General features: G+C 41.9%; 2 protein-coding genes across 2 annotated transcripts in view; one reads left to right on the forward strand and one right to left on the reverse strand.

Moving 5' to 3' along the window:
* LOC143283533 (uncharacterized) overlaps window positions 1-22,500 on the reverse strand; it is a 325,230-nt gene that overhangs the window by 58,847 nt on the left and 243,883 nt on the right. The gene's annotated exons all lie outside the window — the stretch shown is intronic.
* Window positions 1-22,500, forward strand: part of LOC143283186 (uncharacterized) — a 68,779-nt gene that overhangs the window by 31,472 nt on the left and 14,807 nt on the right. The window contains exons 8-16 of the mRNA XM_076589362.1: window positions 1,868-2,022; window positions 4,479-4,571; window positions 10,915-10,981; window positions 12,016-12,192; window positions 12,547-12,669; window positions 13,565-13,709; window positions 16,630-16,712; window positions 20,265-20,361; window positions 21,687-21,728. Of these exons, the coding sequence (XP_076445477.1) occupies window positions 1,868-2,022; window positions 4,479-4,571; window positions 10,915-10,981; window positions 12,016-12,192; window positions 12,547-12,669; window positions 13,565-13,709; window positions 16,630-16,712; window positions 20,265-20,361; window positions 21,687-21,728 (982 nt within the window). The remainder of the gene's footprint in view (window positions 1-1,867; window positions 2,023-4,478; window positions 4,572-10,914; window positions 10,982-12,015; window positions 12,193-12,546; window positions 12,670-13,564; window positions 13,710-16,629; window positions 16,713-20,264; window positions 20,362-21,686; window positions 21,729-22,500) is intronic.

Below are 22,500 nucleotides of genomic sequence, written 5' to 3' on the forward strand. Positions count from 1 at the left end.
GATGTGGCTGATTATGGCTGTCTGAAAATGATTTCTTGTGAATGTGATGTATTGTTGAGACATCGTGTGTGGATGCGTTGGATGTACAGCTGGTATTGTGTACTCTGTGTGTGTGTGTGTGTGTGTGTGTGTGTGTGTGTGTGTGTGTGTGTGTGTGTGAGTGTGTGATTCACGTTTATTTACCAGCAATCTTGTTGTCACTGAACTACTTAGAACTGTTTGGGAAGTGAAAGAAAACACTGTTGTGTGCACTGATTGAAACAGATCTGATTGTATGTTGTCAGTGATGACTGTGTTCATTACATACATGTCCTGTGATGTCAGTGATGACTGTACTACAGCACATTACATACATGTCCTGTGTTGTCAGTGATGACTGTGTACTGCAGCACATTACATACATGCCCTGTGTTGTCAGTGATGACTGTGTACTACAGCACATTACATACATGCCCTGTGATGTCAGTGATGACTGTGTACTACAGCACATTACATACATGTCCTGTGATGCCAGTGATGACTGTGTTCATCACATACATGTCCTGTGTTGTCAGTGATGACTGTGTACTGCAGCACATTACATACATGTCCTGTGATGTCAGCGATGACTGTGTACTACAGCACATTACAAACTTGTCCAGTGATGTCAGTGATGACTGTGTACTACAGCACATTACATACATGTCCTGTGATGTCAGCGATGACTGTGTACTACAGCACATTACATACATGTCCTGTGATGTCAGCGATGACTGTGTACTACAGCACATTACATACATGTCCTGTGATGTCAGCGATGACTGTGTACTACAGCATATTACATACATGTCCTGTGATGTCAGTGATGACTGTGTTCATTACATACATGTCCTGTGTTGTCAGTGATGACTGTGTACTGCAGCACATTACATACATGTCCTGTGTTGTCAGTGATGACTGTGTACTACAGCACATTACATACATGTCCTGTGTTGTCAGTGATGACTGTGTACTGCAGCACATTACATACATGTCCTGTGTTGTCAGCGATGACTGTGTACTACAGCACATTACATACATGTCCTGTGTTGTCAGTGATGACTGTGTACTACAGCATATTACATACATGTCCTTTGATGTCAGTGATGACTGTGTACTACAGCACATTACATAGATGTCCTGTGATGTCAGCGATGACTGTGTACTACAGCACATTACATAGATGTCCTGTGATGTCAGCGATGACTGTGTACTACAGCACATTACATAGATGTCCTGTGATGTCAGCGATGACTGTGTACTACAGCACATTACATACATGTCCTGTGATGTCAGCGATGACTGTGTACTACAGCACATTACATACATGTCCTGTGTTGTCAGTGATGACTGTACTACAGCACATTACATACATGTCCTGTGATGCCACTGATGACTGTGTACTAGAGCACATTACATACATGTCCTATGTTGTCAGTGATGACTGTGTTCATGACATACATGTCCTATGTTGTCAGTGATGACTGTGTACTATAGCACATTACATACATGTCCTGTGATGTCAGTGATGACTGTGTTCATTACATACATATCCTGTGTTGTCAGTGATGACTGTGTACTACAGCACATTACATACATGTCCTGTGTTGTCAGTGATGACTGTGTTCATTACATACATATCCTGTGTTGTCAGTGATGACTGTGTACTACAGCACATTACATACATGTCCTGTGTTGTCAGTGATGACTGTGTACTACAGCACATTACATACATGTCCTGTGATGTCAGTGATGACTGTGTACTGCAGCACATTACATACATGTCCTGTGTTGTCAGCGATGACAGTGTACTACAGCACATTACATACATGCCCTGTGTTGTCTTCAGAGCCAGAAGAGGTCAGCTTTACCATTACTCAGCCTCCTGATTCCGCTCGGACGGTGATTCTGACAGCATCATGCCCTGAGGAGAAGAAACGCAATGGTCCGATCACGTCCATCAGTTACAATGCCACTGTCACAGGCCAAGGAGCCTATCAGATGGTGTGTATGTATTTAGTGATGGTTATGGATGGTGTGTGTGTGTGTGTGTGTGTGTGTGTGTGTGTGTGTGTGTGTGTGTGTTGTGTGTGTGTGTGAAAATACTATGTACTTATTTGAAAGAAATGAAACTGAACTAAAAGCCTTTTGGAATTTGCTATCATATACAAATAACAGTCATTACATTCTTATGTTTTTTGGTAGTTGGGGATTAGATGATTACATATAGTAATAGTATACAGTATTTGTATAAACTCTTCACAGTTTCATATATATTTTTCAGAACAATGTTTTACTCTATAGTTTGTTTTTCAAAGTCCACTCTCCTCTCCACTCAGCACTTCTATTAAGATTGGTGAAGTCTGTTGACAGCATGGGATGGCATCATTGTAAGTTCTATTGACACGTAGGTATGGCAAGATGCTGAGTTCTATTGACACCTAGGGGTGGCAGCATGGTGAGTTCTATTGACACCTAGGGATGGCAGTATGGTGAGTTCTATTGACACCTAGGGGTGGCAGCATGGTGAGTTCTATTGACACCTAGGGGTGGCAGCATGATGAGTTCTATTGACACGTAGGTATGGAAGATGCTGAGTTCTATTGACACCTAGGGGTGGCAGCATGGTGAGTTCTATTGACACCTAGGGATGGCAGCATGGTTAGTTCTACTGACACCCATGTATGGCAGCATGGTGAGTTCTATTGACACCAAGGGATGGCAGCATGGTGAGTTCTATTGACACCAAGGTATGGCAGCATGGTGAGTTCTATTGACAGCTAGGTATGACAGCATGGTGAGTTCTATTGACACCTAGGGGTGGCAGCATGATGAGTTCTATTGACAGCTAGGTATGACAGCATGGTGAGTTCTATTGACAGCTAGGTATGACAGCATGGTGAGTTCTGTTGACACTTAGGTATGGCAGCATGGTGAGTTCTATTGACACCTAGGTATGACAGCATGGTGAGTTCTATTGACAGCTAGGTATGACAGCATGATGAGTTCTATTGACACCTAGGGGTGGCAGCATGATGAGTTCTATTGACACCTAGGGGTGGCAGCATGGTGAGTTCTATTGACACCTAGGGGTGGCAGCATGGTGAGTTCTATTGACACCTAGGTATGGCAGCATGGTGAGTTCTATTGACACCTAGGTATGGCAGCATGATGAGTTCTATTGACACCTAGGTATGGCAGCATGGTGAGTTCTATTGACACCTAGGGGTGGCAGCATGGTGAGTTCTATTGACACCTAGGGATGGCAGCATGGTGAGTTCTATTGACACCAAGGTATGGCAGTATGGTGAGTTCTATTGACACCTAGGGATGGCAGCATGGTGAGTTCTACAGACACCCAGGGATGGCAGCATGGTGAGTTCTATTGACACCTAGGTATGACAGCATGGTGAGTTCTATTGACACCTAGGGATGGCAGCATGGTGAGTTCTATTGACACCTAGGTATGACAGCATGGTGAGTTCTATTGACACCTAGGTATGGCAGCATGGTGAGTTCTATTGACACCTAGGTATGGCAGCATGGTGAGTTCTATTGACACCTAGGGAGCATGGTGAGAGTTCACCTGAGATGAAATTGCTGTTGCAGCAATCATACACAGTTCCTTTTCCCCGTGGTGGATCAAGAGAGGAGTTGAACACATTGAACACACTTCGGAAATGATTAAAATTTTATGTTGCCTTTCTGTTATTGGAGTTTGTGTTCTCATACCAAACCAAACTATTTTCTTGCATATAATCACTTCTTGAGCTCACTGATATGACTCCATAGTTGAGTTATTTGCTGAGAATTTTAGAACAGAGCCAACAGGAAAACAACAACAACAACAACAACACAGAAACTTTCTGTTCATTGTATTGATATATCACATTATGGTTATATGTTTATATCTTACCTGTTTTAAGGTTGCAAGTAATGATGCTGTAATGTGTCGTACTGCAGTTGTGTGTAACCTGTGTTCAGAATGCAGGTAAACATTGATTGCGCTGTGATACATTACAATGTAGCTGTGTCATATTACCTGTTTTCAGAATGCAGGTAAACATTGATGGTGCTGTAATACAGTACAATGTAGCTGTGTCACATTACCTGTTTTCAGAATGCAGGTAAACGTTGATGATGCTGTGATACATAACAATGTAGCTGTGTCATATTACCTGTTTTCAGAATGCAGGTAAACGTTGATGATGCTGTGATACATTACAATGTAGCTGCGTCACATTACCTGTTTTCAGAATGCAGGTAAGCATTGATGACGTTGTGATACAGTACAATGTAGCTGTGTCACATTACCTGTGTTCAGAATGCAGGTAAACATTGATGGTGCTGTGATACAGTACAATGTAGCTGTGTCACATTACCTGTGTTCAGAATGCAGGTAAGTATTGATGATGCTGTGATACAGTACAATGTAGCTGTGTCACATTACCTGTTTTCAGAGAGCCCCACAGGGCAGCATTGCTGTCACCAGTAGCAACTGTAAAGGCACAAAGGAGATCGACGTTGTTGCTGAGGCTGCTTATAGCTTCAATGTATGTATAAAGAAAATACTTCTTCATTTTCATGTGTATACGTGAATATGTGCACTGGAGAGAATGAGAGAGGGAGAGAGAAAGAGAATTTGTAAAAGGTGGTCTTTTTTTTTTCTTTTTGTGTGTGTATGTGTGTGTGTGTGCGCGCGCACAAAAATATGTAAGTCTCTCTCTCTCTCTCTCTCTCTCTCTATATATATATATATATATATATATATATATATATATATACAAACAATATCACCTTGTATAAATTCTGTCTTTCTGTCTGTCTCTCTCTCTCTATCTCCCCCTCTCTCTTCTATATATATATATCAATCAAGCATGTGTGCATATGCGTATATGAGTGTGTCTGTGTGTCCACCAAGATTTAAGATTTTGTTGGGCTTAATGAACACAAAGTGCAAGGAATCCCAATAAAGCTTCAATGTTAGCTGATAAATGAGTCATGAATGTACAATTTACGGTGTACCATTTCTAAAACAAAATTAGCAAAAAAAACCCAACCCCCCCCCCCCCCCCCTCAACCAACAGTGTGCCATTATAATGAAAAATGCACTCATGAATGATTCATGAAACTGAATTCATAACTTTGAGTGTGCCTTCCCTCCAGTAAAAGAAGGCTCATGACAGATATGTAAATGTATAAGTTAGAGAATGACATTTCTCCCATGGAAGTGGGTCAGGGATATGTAGCTGAGTGTGCCTTTTCTCTGAAGACCTGAATGTCATTTCTCCCATGGAAGTGGGTCAGGGATATGTAGCTGAGTGTGCCTTTTCTCTGAAGACCTGAATGCCATTTCTCCCATGGAAGTGGGTCAGGGATATGTAGCTGAGTGTGCCTTTTCTCTGAAGACATGAATGCCATTTCTCCCATGGAAGTGGGTCAGGGATATGTAGCTGAGTGTGCCTTTTCTCTGAAGACATGAATGCCATTTCTCCCATGGGAGTGGGTCATGGATATGTAGCTGAGTGTGCCTTTTGTCCGAAGACATGAATGCCATTTCTCCCATGGAAGTGGGTCAGGGATATGTAGCTGAGTGTGCCTTTTCTCTGAAGACCTGAATGCCATTTCTCCAATGGGAGTGGGTCAGGGATATATAGCTGAGTGTGCCTTTTCTCTGAAGACCTGAATGCCATTTCTCCCATGGAAGTGGGTCAGGGATATGTAGCTGAGTGTGCCTTTTGTCCTAAGACCTGAATGCCATTTCTCCCATGGAAGTGGGTCAGGGATGTGTAGCTGAGTGTGCCTTTTCTCTGAAGACCTGAATGCCATTTCTCCCATGGGAGTGGGTCAGGGATATGTAGCTGAGTGTGCCTTTTCTCTGAAGACCTGAATGCCATTTCTCCCATGGGAGTGTGGCTGAGTGTGCCTTTTCTCTGAAGACCTGGCTGACATTGAAGAAGGCTGCCTGCAGAGCCAGGTTCATATTCAGGAGGATGTGAGTTGGAATCCCAGGCACCCAAAAGAGAACTGGCTTTCTCGCCACCCACCTTAGTGTGCTGTCGTTCTGCTGTTGTCAGTAGTGTGTTCGACAGTTCCCTTTCCGTGCTGTTCAGGGTGGGCGGTCCATGTGGACTGTATCACCAGTGATGGGTGTTGACGTTAATCATGGAAACTAACCGTTCAGTGATGGACTCAGAAAAAAGTTGATGGAGTGTGCCTGCTTTCTGATGGAAAGTTGGCCAGTGGATGAGTCGTTCTGCAGTGGAATGTTTTGAATAAGCCATGAAACACTGAATGTGTGTCTCCTACAGTGGAAAGAAAAGTCATGTAACACTGAATGTGTGTCTCCTACAGTGTGGAAAGAAAAGTCATGAAACACTGAATGTATGTCTCTTACAGTGTGGAAAGAAAAGTCATGTAACACTGAATGTGTGTCTCTTACAGTGTGGAAAGAAAAGTCATAAAACACTGAATGTGTGTCTCCTACAGTGTGGAAAGAAAGGTAATGAAACTGAGTGTGTGTCTCCTACAGTGTGGAAAGAAAAGTCATGAAACACTGAATGTGTGTCTCCTACAGTGTGGAAAGAAAAGTCATGTAACACTGAATGTGTGTCTCCTACAGTGTGGAAACAAAAGTCATGTAACACTGAATGTGTGTCTCCTACAGTGTGGAAAGAAAAGTCATGAAACACTGAATGTGTGTCTCCTACAGTGTGGAAAGAAAAGTCATGAAACACTGAATGTGTGTCTCCTACAGTGTGGAAAGAAAAGTCATGTAACACTGAATGTGTGTCTCCTACAGTGTGGAAACAAAAGTCATGTAATATTGAGTGTGTGTCTCCTACAGTGTGGAAAGAAAAGTCATGTAATACTGAATGTGTGTCTCCTACAGTGTGGAAACAAAAGTCATGAAACACTGAATGTGTGTCTCCTACAGTGTGGAAAGAAAAGTCATGTAATACTGAATCTGTGTCTCTTACAGTGTGGAAACAAAAATGAAGAAACACTGAATGTGTGTCTCCTACAGTGTGGAAAGAAAAGTCATGTAACACTGAATGTGTGTCTCCTACAGTGTGGAAAGAAAAGTCATGTAACACTGAATGTGTGTCTCCTACAGTGTGGAAACAAAAGTCATGAAACACTGAATGTGTGTCTCCTACAGTGTGGAAAGAAAAGTCATGAAACACTGAATGTGTGTCTCCTACAGTGTGGAAACAAAAGTCATGTAACACTGAATGTGTGTCTCCTACAGTGTGGAAACAAAAGTCATGTAATATTGAGTGTGTGTCTCCTACAGTGTGGAAAGAAAAGTCATGTAATACTGAATGTGTGTCTCCTACAGTGTGGAAACAAAAGTCATGAAACACTGAATGTGTGTCTCCTACAGTGTGGAAAGAAAAGTCATGTAATACTGAATGTGTGTCTCTTACAGTGTGGAAACAAAAATGAAGAAACACTGAATGTGTGTCTCCTACAGTGTGGAAAGAAAAGTCATGTAACACTGAATATGTGTCTCCTACAGTGTGGAAAGAAAAGTTATGAAACACTGAAGGTGTGTCTCCTACAGTGTGGAAAGAAAAGTCATGTAATACTGAATGTGTGTCTCCTACAGTGTGGAAACAAAAGTCATGTAATATTGAGTGTGTGTCTCCTACAGTGTGGAAAGAAAAGTCATGTAATACTGAATGTGTGTCTCCTACAGTGTGGAAACAAAAGTCATGAAACACTGAATGTGTGTCTCCTACAGTGTGGAAAGAAAAGTCATGTAATACTGAATCTGTGTCTCTTACAGTGTGGAAACAAAAATGAAGAAACACTGAATGTGTGTCTCCTACAGTGTGGAAAGAAAGGTTATGTAACACTGAAGGTGTGTCTCCTACAGTGTGGAAAGAAAAGTCATGAAACACTGAATGTATGTCTCCTACAGTGTGAAAATAAAAGTTATGTAACACTGAATATGTGTCTCCTACAGTGTGGAAAGAAAACTCATGAAACACTGAAGGTGTGTCTCTTACAGTGTGGAAAGAAAAGTAATGAAACTGAGTGTGTGTCTCCTACAGTGTGGAAAGAAAGTCATGAAACACTGAATGTGTGTCTCCTACAGTGTGGAAAGAAAGTCATGAAACACTGAATGTGTGTCTCCTACAGTGTGGAAAGAAAAGTCATGTAACACTGAATGTGTGTCTCCTACAGTGTGGAAACAAAAGTCATGAAACACTGAATGTGTGTCTCCTACAGTGTGGAAAGAAAAGTCATGAAACACTGAATGTGTGTCTCCTACAGTGTGGAAAGAAAGGTCATGAAACACTGAATGTGTGTCTCCTACAGTGTGGAAACAAAAGTTATGTAACACTGAATATGTGTCTCCTACAGTGTGGAAAGAAAAGTCATGGAACACTGAAGGTGTGTCTCCTGCAGTATGGAAAGAAAAGTCATAAACACTGAATGTGTGTCTCTTACAGTGTGGAAAGAAACGTCGTGTAATATTGAGTGTGTCCTGCATCATAGAGTTGTCTTACGAATGAGTCATGTAAAATTGACTGTGTGTCTCTTTCAGTGGAAAGTAAAGTCGTGTAATACTGATTGTGTCCTGCAGTTGTCTTAATGATGAGTTATATGTAACATTGAATGTGTCTTTCCTTGTGAAGAATTATCTACGAATAAATCATGTAACACTGAGTGTCTGTGAATGAGTCATGTAACACTGAACGAACATCCTACAGTTGAACGTTGCATTGTGAATGTGATGTAACACTGAGTTTGTCCTATTGTGGAAAGTTGTCTTTTGAATAGGTCATGTAATATTGAGTGTGTCTCTCCTTCGGTGGAAGGTTGTCTAATAAATTATTGGCACCAAGTGTCCCTCCTGCACTGGAAAGTTAACTATGAATAAGTCATGTATCACTAAGTGCCTACGAATGAGTCATGTAACACCTAGCGCACATCATACAGTGGAAAGTTGTTTTGTGAATGAGTCATTTAACACTGAGTGTGTCATGTAGTGGAACATTGTCTTATGAATGAGTTATGTGACACTGAGATTGTCTCTCCTTCAGAGGAAAATTGTCTGATGAATGAGTTATATAACACTGAGTGTGTCATGTAGTGGAACATTGTCTCTTGAATGAGTGATGTAACACTGAGTGTGTCATGTAGTGGAACGTTGTTTTATGAATGAGTGATATAACACTGAGTGTGTCATGTAGTGGAACATTGTCTTATGAATGAGTGATATAACACTGAGTGTGTCATGTAGTGGAATGTTGTCTTATGAATGAGTGATATAACACTGAGTGTGTCATGTAGTGGAACGTTGTCTTATGAATGAGTGATATAACACTGAGTGTGTCATGTAGTGGAACATTGTCTTATGAATGAGTGATATAACACTGAGTGTATCATGTAGTGGAACGTTGTCTTTGTGAGTGAGTTATATAACACTGAGTGTGTCATGTAGTGGAACATTGTCTTATGAATGAGTGATATAACACTGAGTGTATCATGTAGTGGAACGTTGTCTTTGTGAGTGAGTTATATAACACTGAGTGTGTCATGTAGTGGAACATTGTCTTATGAATGAGTGATGTAACACTGAGTGTGTCATGTAGTGGAACATTGTCTTATGAATGAGTGATGTAACACTGAGTGTGTCATGTAGTGGAACATTGTCTTATGAATGAGTGATGTAACACTGAGTGTGTCTCTCCTTCAGAGGAAAGTTGTCTAATGAATGAGTGATGTAACACTGAGTGTGTCTCTCCTTCAGAGGAAAGATGTCTAATGAATGAGTTATGTAACAGTGAGTGTGTCTCTCCTTCAGAGGAAAGTTGTCTAATGAATGAGTGATGTAACACTGAGTGTGTCTCCTTCAGAGGAAAGATGTCTAATGAATGAGTGATGTAACACTGAGTGTGTCTCTCCTTCAGAGGAAAGTTGTCTAATGAATGAGTGATGTAACACTGAGTGTGTCTCTCGTTCAGAGGAAAGTTGTCTAATGAATGAGTGATGTAACACTGAGTGTGTCTCTCCTTCAGAGGAAAGTTGTCTAATGAATGAGTGATGTAACACTGAGTGTGTCTCTCCTTCAGAGGAAAGTTGTCCAATGAATGAGTGATGTAACACTGAGTGTGTCTCTCCTTCAGAGGAAAGATGTCTAATGAATGAGTGATGGAACACTGAGTGTGTCTCTCCTTCAGAAGAAAGATGTCTAATGAATGAGTGATGTAACACTGAGTGTGTCTCTCCTTCAGAGGAAAGTTGTCTAATGAATGAGTGATGTAACACTGAGTGTGTCTCTCCTTCAGAGGAAAGATGTCTAATGAATGAGTGATGGAACACTGAGTGTGTCTCTCCTTCAGAAGAAAGATGTCTAATGAATGAGTTATGTGACACTGAGTGTGTCTCTCCTTCAGAGGAAAGCTGTCTAATGAATGAGTGATGTAACACTGAGTGTGTCTCTCCTTCAGAGGAAAGATGTCTAATGAATGAGTGATGTAACACTGAGTGTGTCTCTCCTTCAGAGGAAAGTTGTCTAATGAATGAGTGGTGTAACACTGAGTGTTAGAATCATTGGCATCAAGTGTCCCTCCTGCACTGGAAATGTAGTGTGTGGACAGGTTACGAAAGTTTAAAACTGATGAAAATCTGCTGCTCCACCAGCAGACCAGTCATGGACATTGGACTTTGAGGCTGCTTTTCCTTCAGTGGACCTATATACCAAGTTCACTGTGCGTGTTTTCTGTGTGTTTTACAGCTTTGTTGAGTATTGCTGTAGACTGAATGAAAGTGACTTTCTATCAGAGACATTCCAGTAATTGGTGTTTGGTTGTTTGGTGTTAAGAAATGGAGAGAGTGATTTAAGTTTGTGGACTGAGCAGCTGTGTTTATTTTTTTCAGGTCTTTGCCAGAACACCCTCTCACGATGGGGAAATGTCAACAGAAAATGTCACAGTCCAAGCCAAACGTAAGTTCAGCCTGTGGTGACTTGTGAATACTTGTCGTGTCAGTGATGTGAATACTTGTCGTGTCAGTGATGTGAATACTTGTCATGTCAGTGATGTGAATACTTGTCGTGTCAGTGAGAAACCCATGAGACGGTATTTGTCTAAGCGAAACAACAGAATCAGATTCAAGCAAGAAAACCCCTTATGTTCTATTTGTTATCGCCACTCAGTTGATATACCTGTGCTTATTCAGGTTCTGTGTGACCAGTATGTAAAGTTTTCTGCCTTGATAAGGCCATGTGTGGTCTGCTTGGATTTTAGCTACAAAAGATTTTTTTTTAAAGACCACCTCAGTAGAGAGGGAAGACAAATCTATGTAGGACTGAATTACAGACCTAGGTACCCACCCCACCCCCTTGTAGGACATAGCAGATGATCAATTCGCACACACCCCGCCCCCCTCCACCCTGCACCCCTCAACCCTCCACAACCCTCTCCCTGCGCCTTATGTGTTTAAAGGTGGCGGTGGAATAATCCATGGCCTTTGATAATGAATTGTTTGAAAGAAATTGTCACAACGACCACCACCACCACCACTTCAACCAGCTTTCAGTACACCACTTTTCTCTGTATGGTCATTTGCATCAGCATCGCTTGCAGCTTTTCCCTGATGGTTCACAGAAACCCAGACACTAACAACACAGCCTGGTTCACTGCGGCCCTCATATATGGTCATTTGTGTCAGCATCACTTGCAACATCCTCATCCTCACTCTCAGACACTAACTACACAACCGGTACCCTGGTTCACTGCAGCCCCCAGACTGGAGAAGCCAGATGGCTCACAGAAACCCAGACACTAACTACACAACCGGTACCCTGGTTCACTGCAGCCCCCAGACTGGAGAAGCCAGATGGTTCACAGAAACCCAGACACTAACAACACAGCCTGGTTTACTGCGGCCCTCATGTATGGTCATTTGTGTCAGCATCACTTGCAACATCCTCATCCTCATCACACTCAGACACTAACAACACAGCCTGGTTCACTGCAGCCCCCAAACTGGAGAAGCCAGACGGTTCACAGCTGGTGCAGGAGGTGGAAGGCAGAAGTACGACCAGCACGGTGACTCTGCAGGTGTGTCGCTGTGTTGTCAGCCCTAAAGATGGACACATCGTTGAGGCCGGTATCATCCTGTGTGTCAAGTCCTCCACTGACCAGTGTCAGCCTGGTACGTGGTTTTGATGTTTGGGAAGGAGGAGGAGGGTGCTGGTGTCTGCCATGTATTGAATGGTTCAATGTGTGTGTGTGTGTGTGTGTGTGTGTGTGTGTGTGTGTGTGTGTGTGTGTGTGTGTGTGTCTGTCTGTCTGTCTGTCTGTCTGTCTGTCTGTGTGCTGAATCCTCTTGAGGGCTGTTGCCTGTAAACATGTCTCTGACCACAGGTGGTTAGGATCATCAAATTTTGGCTGATGGTGACAGTGTTTTCTTTTAGAGAGAGTATGATCTTTTAACAGTATTCGTCGATGGAGACTAGCCACCAGAACCATGTCAGGCTGCATTTGACTGTGCATTTTGTCCGTACAGAAAGTGGTAACCAGGAGCAAACCAAATACAGTCAGTTACCAACATGGAAACAGTTCATGGATGGCGGCGCTTCCGGCAGTTACCGTGTTACTCCTGACAACTTCCACACCACCATTGCTTCAGGTAACTATGTGCCTCTTGGATGTAAAAGGATCTTTTTCTTTCCCTTACTCTCCTAGTTTGTATTTTGTATATTGATGGAAACCAGGTGAAGAAAAGTTATTGAGAAGTACAAAAAGATACTGTACCCATCACGATGGACAACAACAGAATTAAACACTCTACATCTTTAGGATCTTCTACGGGCTGGAAAACAAAAACAAGAATAAAACTCAACACACACAGATAATGGAGCACTTGGCTGCTTCGGTGACTGTTTCTTGTTTGTTATCGTTTTCGCAAGGCTTCTGAATTACTTAGGCAGATGTTGCCAAACACTTCTTTCCTACAAATAACGCAGCACTTTTTGTGAAGCTTGTTTTCTCCCATTAATCAAAGTGATTCCAAAGAACTGCCGCTTTCATGTAACTGACTCACCAGGGCATTCTGTGCCAGACACATTTGACACAGACATAAGGATCACACAGGTTAAGGTAGTGCTTGAGTCTGCATGTTTACCAAAAAGGAAAATAAATTAAAACTTTTTTTTTTCTTTTTACTGGACTCTTAGACTCTGCATGAACGAAATCTTAACCCTACTGTTGTGCACTGCTTTGCATAAAGGAGCTCTGGAGAAGATTCCTTGGGTTGTCTTAAAATTGTTGTACACACAAACTGCATTAAAGGAAGGAGAGGCTTCAGCACATACATCAGTTATGTGTACACACACCGTGCGGTCTATATTCCTTTGTTATCTTGTGACTTCCTCACAGAATACTGGATCAAGCCACTTCAGAAAGAATACCAGTCAGGCCACCACTAAAAGGTTTACACTTCGCAAGTCAAACTGTCTTGATCCTATTTAGTATTTTACAATTTGCTCTTCCTGTGATAAAAAAAAAAAGCTGTGGTTTTCCAGCCGCCAGGACACGACGCTCAGTGTACAGACGTGTGGCACGATCTGCTGCTGACTTTGTGCTGTACACTGTGGGTGATGAACAGTGTGACCAGGTGGATGGCAGTCAGTACTGCAATGGTCCCCTTCCAGAGGACAAGACTTTCAAGTGAGTGCTTAAGTTATTTGTTATTGTCTTTACCTCTTATTGTTGTATATCAGCTTGGTGAATAATTAATTGGAGTTTGGGCAGACATTTTTTTTTTTTTCATGGCCTGGCTTCGCTGACGAAGATCTAGGAAGGGCGTTGTCCACGTCTGATGCAGGCACGTTCATGGCTGACAAGGCCAATGCGGGAAAAGCAGAGTCGGCCGCAGCGGTTGCAAGGGAAAGTCTGGTCTGGGTTCGCGGCTGCAGCGTCGTGGTTCTTCCTCCTTCTGCGTTTGTCCTCAAGGCTGGCCCTGCGGTTGTTTTCGAAGGAGGAGACAGCTTGGTGGATGGTGCGTCGCCAGGTCTCTCGATCAGCGGCTACTGCGGACCACTGGCGATGGTCAATGTGACAGGCACCGAGAGCTTTCTTCAAGGAGTCTTTGTATCTCTTCTTGGGTGCTCCTCTGTCACGGTGGCCAGTGGACAGTTCGCCATACAGCGCGATCTTGGGCAGGCGGTGGTCCTCCATCCTGGACACGTGCCCTGCCCAATGTAGCTGGGTCTTTAGCAGCACTGCCTCGATGCTGATAGTCTTTGCCTGCTCCAGACATAATACGATGACAAAGAACGTGTCCAAGATTGCCCATGAATGACTCTGAGACTGAATTTCCAGTGAATACCACCAAAACTGCATAGCACACTCTGTGTGTGTGTGTGTGTGTGTGTGTGTGTGTGTGTGTGTGTGTGTGTGTGTGTGTGTGTGCATGTACATAAGATTAGTTTATTTCCATTTATGGTATGTATCGTTTCCGAATTGTTATCAACGCAGCTCTATGGATGAGCAGAGCTCCAACTCAACATCATTTGAAAGTCAGTTATTCTTCAAGAAATTGAAATTGCTTCTATTGGAATTCAGAAATAATATCAGCAGCGTCAGAAGACCCCCAAGCCCTCCTTCCCTAACACCTTCCAAACAACAACAAATACAACAACACCAAAAAACAAACAAAAAAATCACAACAAAAACTAAAACTTGTGAATATGTATTCATATACATATACGCCGGATCGCCGACGAAAGCTACGCACGTGAGTAGCCTCCTTTGACTGAGAGTTTCAGTTTCAGTTTCAGTAGCTCAAGGAGGCGTCACTGCGTTCGGACAAATCCATATACGCTACACCACATCTGCCAAGCAGATGCCTGACCAGCAGCGTAACCCAACGCGCTTAGTCAGACCTTGAGGGAAAAAAAAAGAAAAGAAAAAAAAGAAGGTGAATAAATGATATATAAGCAAATAGATGTAAAACATGAAGACACACATTCACATATACACCCACACATGCATAACAGATATGCACCGAACATGCAGTTTCACAGATATGAAAGCACAGTCAAATACATATAAACGTACATGAGCTCCAACACACACACACACACCACACACATTACCCTGCACCTCCTCTACCCCCCTCCTCCACACACTCATTTCTAGTCTACGTATCACAGCTTCCACGGCACACACACACACACACACACACACACACACACACACACACACACACACACACAAAGATATATATATATATATATATATATATATATATATATATACGTTCCAATATCCTGTTGCTCCCACAGTGCAGGCATGCATACACTCACATACCTCATCCTCTACCCCACCTCCCTCCGCACCCCCACCTCCCCCCCTCACACACACACACACACACACACACACACACACACACACACACACACACACACACACACACACACACACACACACACACACACACACACACACACACACACGTGCACAGACCTCTACTGACACTTGTGTACACTTACACTCTCGCGCATGCACAAACGCACTCAAAAATACAGACCCACACATGCACACAAACACACACATACACACACGCACAGAGGCTGCCACTGATTGGCCGCAAGAGGGATGGGAAAAGATCTCTGATGCCAAGAACGTGGCGTATAGTGTGTTGCTCAGTATATTGTATTTGGAAAAGCCCACAGAGACTCTGTTCCGTTTTGAAGAAATTTGCGCAATGTTGGTTTGGAAATGATGCCGATATTTGTTTGATTAGCAAAGCATCGTGCTCTACCTTTCATGTTAGACTTACGGCCACTCCCTCTCTCTGCTTTTATTTCTTTGAGGCGATCGATGGTGTGATGGCCTTGTACCTGTTCTTTTTGATATTCTTTGACTTTTCTGAGGATTTCCGATTTTCCTAGATGTAGGCTGCTCGTTGGTGTTGCGTTACCAGCAAGTCTGTCAGCTCGCTCATTTCCCTTAACACCTGCATGTCCCGGGCAGTATGACCATGTGAGTTTTTTAATCTGAAAGTTGCGCATTGCCTTATGCCACTCTGGCCTTCCCATTCCGTTTTCAATTTTCTGTATGAGGTTCATTGAGTCGGTTAGAATCATGGCATGTTGGTTTCCGGGCATAAGGATGGACGATAGCCACTGGAGGGCATGTGTCACAGCTTCAACTTCCATCGTTAGGCTGGAGGTTGTGACTTTGTAGGCAGCATTCTCTTCCCTAACTGTTTTTCCATTTTGTTTCGCAGTGAATCCCCAACCGGATTGGTCTTTGGTGACTGAGTCATCTGTGTATATGATGATGTCCTCTTCTTTACTGTTTTCTTCTATGAGTAGTTTCACTTCCGCATCAGTTTTGCCCTCTGGCCATTCCCGACAATGTCTTCCTAGAGTGGGTGAAATGGCTGTGTTGAATAGATGGTTGAGGTTTTCGGGACTGAGAGATCGGTTTAACTTCTGTGAATATGTACTCATAATGTCAGTAGTAATGACAAAGACCGCGTTGTTTCCATCGCAAATCCTGTGCTTGTTTGAATGTGCATGATGAAATACTGTGTGTGATTTGAGATGATCAGCTGGAATGACTTTTGTGTCTTGAACAGTGTCATCATCTGGGCATGCACCAGTGAAGGCTGCACAGAATCAGATGATGTGATCATCGTGAGAACACAGTCTGCTGATGACGGTAAATTGAATGGGAAAAAAAACTTTGCAGTGTACAGATTTATGGCATGTTTCTTTTTCTATCCGTTAGACATGTTTCTTTTTCTATCTGTTCCTGCGATATCTACTGTGAGTTTACACACACCATATTGTGTATGTGTGTTTACGTACACCGATACAGTGATTCAACAGATAAAAAGATGTGTATATGCTGTAAATCTTCTGTTGAAACTGAAAAACATGTACTATTTGAGTGTACATTGTATAGGGACATCAGAGAAACATTTCTGAATGACTACATAAGAATTGATTTTGGAACACTACTCAGGTCAAAAAACGAGAAATATTACCAGAATTTGTCGAATTTTATTTTTCATGCAATGAACAGAAGGAAACGTCTCACTGATGGGATTTGATATGTTTATGATTCAATATTGCTGCCACGTCCATCCCATTTCCCTACCTCCTACGCCCTCGCCCCCCCCCCCCTTGCCCCCCACCCCCCGCTCCCCTATGCCCCCTCTCCCACCACCCTCCTACCCCCCTACCCCCCCCGCCCCCTCCCCTCATCTCCCCGTGTTTGTATAAGGGCCTATGGCCGATGTACAATAAACAATTCAGTGTTCTGTGTATGTGTGTTTGGAGGGAAAACGGAGGGGCGCGGCGAGATGTGTGTGCATGATGTTTCCTTGGTGATAGTTGCCAGGTTATTTCATCTACCCATGTGTTTATTGATCCTTCGGTTTGGTGACAAAACAATCACTGAACGGTTAATGAATGATTCTAGAGATGTGTGTGCATGATGTTTCCTTGGTGATAGTCGCCAAGTTATTTCATCTACCCATGTGTTTATTGATCCTTCGGTTTGGTGACAAAACAATCAATGGACGATTAATGAATGATTCTGTATCTAAATGGGGGGTTGGGATAGTGGTAACCGGTCTGCAATACAATACAATATGATACGATGCAATGTAGTAATTATATATATATATATATATATATATATATATCGAGAGAGACAGACAGACAGACAGGAAGACAGACAGACAGAGAAAACCAGGCCCTGGTGTTTTCGCTTTCCATAAAGAAACAGAACATTCAGTTTTCGTTTAACTTTTAATCTACAAAACGTATTTGTGGATTGGCGTGAGTTTATAAAACCCTCATTGGTCATTTTTCCTCCAAAGGGGAGGTTAGCGTGCACAGCAAGCAGCAGCCATTTCGCATTGCAGAGTACTCCTCCATGGTTTGGCAGGAACAATCACTCTTGCTAAAAATGTCTCTCAAAAACTTGCAATAATATATAATTGAAGGGGAAAAACAGAAATAAGAGTAAATATATGTCTAGGTTTGTTTGGTTTTAATGAGGTCTGCCTGGCAAAGATAACAGAAATGATTTATGTGGGCCAGTATCAATGGATGATAATGCGCGGAGGTTCAAGAGGAATTTAACTCTCTCCATACGAACGGCGAAAGAGACGACGTTAACAGCGTTTCACCCCAATTACCACCATCAAAATATTGCAAGCGGAAGGCTCTTATACTGAAAAGGTGAATGTTGACAAAGAATACCACAATTCTGACGACGGAAGCTAAAGGTTGGGTCATTCAGACACCCACTGGACATCCGAGGGGTCTGTGTAGAGGAGAAGAGAGGACTGGCCGTACTGAGTGAGTTCATAGAAGAACCCGGACACTACACCATGAGTCTGAAGGGTCCACCAGATGGTGCAGGATTTGTATTTGTATTTCTTTTTATCACAACAGATTTCTCTGTGTGAAATTCGGGCTGCTGTCCCCAGGGAGAGCGCGTCGCTACATTACAGCGCCACCCAATTTTTTTTTTTCCCCCTGCGTGCAATTTTATTTGTTTTTCCTATCGAAGTGGATTTTTCTACAGAATTTTGCCAGGAACAACCCTTTTGTTGCCGTGGGTTCTTTTACGTGCGCTAAGTGCATGCTGCACACGGGACCTCGGTTCATCGTCTCATCCGAATGACTAGCGTCCAGACCACCACTCAAGGTCTAGTAGAGAGGGAGAAAATATCGGCGGCTGAGCCGTGATTCGAACCAGCGCGCTCAGATTCTCTCGCTTCCTAGGCGGACGCGTTACCTCTAGGCCATCACTCCACTTTGATATGGTATACTAGAGTGAATTACGCAATATTAAAACAACTTTGCACACAATTGCAGACATGTGTGCGTTCTCATACACATGTGAGAGAAAAGTGTTCATAATAAACCCAGGCACTGTTGTCGTTACTTTTTCACATCGAGGGGGAGAATCGCCAAAACCTAGAGAGTAGATTTTTACAGATGTTGGGTAAGTCTGGTGACGTAGTTTTAGGTTTCTCAATAGAGCTCCTGTTTACCGCTTTTGACTCACTTGTGTAAACAAAGTGAGTCTATGTTTTAACCCGGTGTTCGGTTGTCTGTGTGTGTGTGTGTGTTTCTGTGTGTCTGTGTGTGCGTGGTAAACTTTAACATTGACATTTTCTCTGCAAATACTTTGTCAGTTGACACCAAATTAGGCATATAAATAGGAAAAATTCAGTTATTTCCAGTCATCTTGTTTAAAACAATATTGCACCTCTGGGATGGGCACAAAAAAAATAATAAATGAAGCCTAATTATATGCAAACTGCATTTACTGTTATATTTATATTTTTTGTATTCTCTAAACTTGGCACTTTGATCTGATATTCTGACCCAACAACAAGAGCAGTCATTATTATCATTTTTTGTTCAAACAGGAACTTCTTTTGCTAAGCATGAAAGTTTTATTTATTTTGGTGCAGATAGTAAAAAAGGTAAATTACTCTGTAATTAATGCTAGGGGAGATAATTTGCTTTAAACTGATCTTTCTCATCTTAAACATTACATTTTGAAATTATACTCAATACATAAAAAGCTTGGATTTTTTTTTTTAAGTGTATCACAAGTGAGTCTTGAAGGCCTTGCCTCTCTTGTTTTCTTTCTAACGAAGTGGAGGTGGGTATATACAGCTTGCTTCTGTTCATTCGCATTGAATAGTGCTTATCAAATCTGTTACTTGTCCCTGTGTGCTTAATGGATAGACACATTCTGGTTTAAGTAAAAAGAAACTATCCATAATTTGGAAGAGACCTCTCTCTTGTTGGGAATCTCTCTCAAAAAGTAACATTGGCACATCTGAATGGATAGAATGTCAGAATTTTGAAGAAATTATAATTTAAACTTTCTCTTGAAAAAAACTGTAATTGGAAAAATGTAAGACACACCTGTGATTGCCAGTATAAAAAAAGGCATAAAAATCTGCAGGGGACCAATGGGGGACTCATGATAGAAAATCCCAATTAAAAGCAGACGCTGCACTAAAAGCCTGAATGGACGTTGCAGATTATGCTATTCCAATGTCAGTTACAAAAACATAATGATAATGTAACCGCAGATACATTCCAACACATGGGCATATTCACACACACACACACACACACACACACACACACACACAATGCGCGCCCAATGGAAGGACCCTATCATATATGCTTGTGCAGAATGAAGCCACCACCACACATCATTTTTGTCCAGGTCCACCAGTTGGTGTTATTGTTGGAGCTGTCGTTGCTGTTCTAGTGGTCGTCATCATAGCTGCTGTTATCATTGTGCTTGGCCTACGACGAAAAAGGTAAGACAGTGATTTTGTGAAATTTATCAGACAAACATACATTTGTTTGTTTGTTTGTTTTCTTGCTTTTGTGTGTGTTTTATAGGATTCTTTTTTTTTCATGTGTGGATCTTTCTCTCTGTATTTTATCCATCTGTTATGACATTCGTTTTCTTGATCAATGGAGGTACCATATTTTCTGTCTTTGACAACTTGCTGTATCTTCACTGCTGTGGGTCACATTGGTGTGGGTATGCTGCTGACAAATACGCTGAAGCTGCCGAATGCTTACAGGCCACAAAGCGACCTAGAGAACATTGTTGATTGTATTGTATTGTATTTATTGTATTTTTCTCTTTTTATCACAACAGATTTCTCTGTGTGAAATTCGGGCTGCTCTCTCCAGGGAGAGCGCGTCGCTACACTACAGCGCCACCCTTTCTCTCTCTCTCTCTCTCTCTCTCTCTCTCTCTCTCTCTTTCCTGCGTGCAGTTTCATTTGTTTTTCCGATTGAAGTGGATTTTTCTACAGAATTTTGCCAGGAACGATCCTTTTGTTGCCGAGGGTTCTTTTACGTGTGCTAAGTGCATGCTGCACACGGGACCTCGGTTTATCGTCTCATCCGAATGACTAGCGTTTCTCATTAAGACATGATCAGAAACTGATGTGAAGACGCACCAGTCGAAAATTCAGTACTGTGCACGGGAAGATACTCTTGAGAATTACTTATTTCGTACAAATTGTCTTTCCGGGTTTTTTGGGGGGGTGTTTGTTTGTTTGTTTGGCTTGGTTTGGTTTGTTTTGTTTTGTTTTGTTTTGTTTTTTTGTTTTTTGTGTGTGTTTTTTTGGGGTTTTTTTTTGTAATTTTGTTTTTTCGTTGTTGTTGTTGTTGTTTTTGGTGTTGGTATTGTTTTTTTCTCTTTTTTTTTTCTTTTTTTTTTTTTTTTTTTTTTTGGTTTGTTGTTTTTTTGTTTTTTGTTTTTTTTGGGGGGAGGTATCATTATCATTTTTAATCTCGGGTTATCGTAAAATGGTGTTTCAAGAAATATAATGGTTTTCGTCTCAACAGGATAGTACGGAAAATGTTCAGTGCATATATTATCTGTCTCTGTCTCTCTCTGTCTCTCCCCGTCTCTCTGTATCTGTCTATGTCCGTCTGTCTATCTGCCTGTCTCTCTCTCTCTCTCTCTCTCTCTCTCTCTCTCTGTGTTTGTGTGTGTGTGAGTGTGATAAAAAAAAATTGAGAGAGCTTGCGCTTGAGCGCCTGTGGAAAATTCCAAAGTATGATTTGATTCAAGACAATTTTACTTTATCAGGAGTATGTTCTTTTGTCTGCTGTGTTTCAGCAAACCCCCTGTTCCTCCGCCTGTACAGCTGACTCCGATTCGGTAATCATTATTTTTCATATAACTGATAAACAGTGACATGTAAGAAATGATTAAGCACAAAGTAATCATTTTGGACGTAACAAATTGACGTACAACACTTTGAAATACGGCGGGAAAACATCGGGCAAACAAGAGCTGATGTATAAAATATCACTGTAAGGACTAATAAAATACAACATTTTTTTTGCTCATGGACAGATATAGATTTTTACCACAGCAGTTATTAAGTACGACGGCATAAGTGTTTAACTTGAAAACAGTACCAAACATATGCTATGTGCAATGCTATACTTGTTTGCAAACCGTACAGTTGATAGCATTTTTGACACTCATATTTACATGTGACAGATTTGCCGCTGGGAATTTGTGTTCTGCTCGTACTGGGTAACACTTAAGTTTCATTTTTCCTATTTTCTTCATATGCCAAGCAATAACCTTTTGGTTTTAACGTATCTTTTATCAAGTAAATGTCTTTAGCAGTCCACTGTTTGCATTTGATAACTCTGATCTCTTCGTGATAAAAATTTGCTCAATATATAGATCATTTGTTGACTAGGGACATCCTCCCTAATGCATCATAAGCTCTTTATACATTCAATGCGAGTTTCAGTTTCAGATTTTCAAGGAGGCGTCACTAAGTTCGAACAAATTCATATACGCTACACCAAATCTGTCGGGCAGATGCATGATCAGCAGCATAACCTAAAGCACTTAATGGAGTGATGGCCTAGAGGTAACGCGTCCGCCTAGGAAGCGAGAGAATCTGAGCGCG

Source organism: Babylonia areolata, chromosome 6 (assembly GCF_041734735.1).
Source record: "Babylonia areolata isolate BAREFJ2019XMU chromosome 6, ASM4173473v1, whole genome shotgun sequence".
In the NCBI taxonomy this organism is placed as follows: domain Eukaryota; kingdom Metazoa; phylum Mollusca; class Gastropoda; order Neogastropoda; family Buccinidae; genus Babylonia; species Babylonia areolata.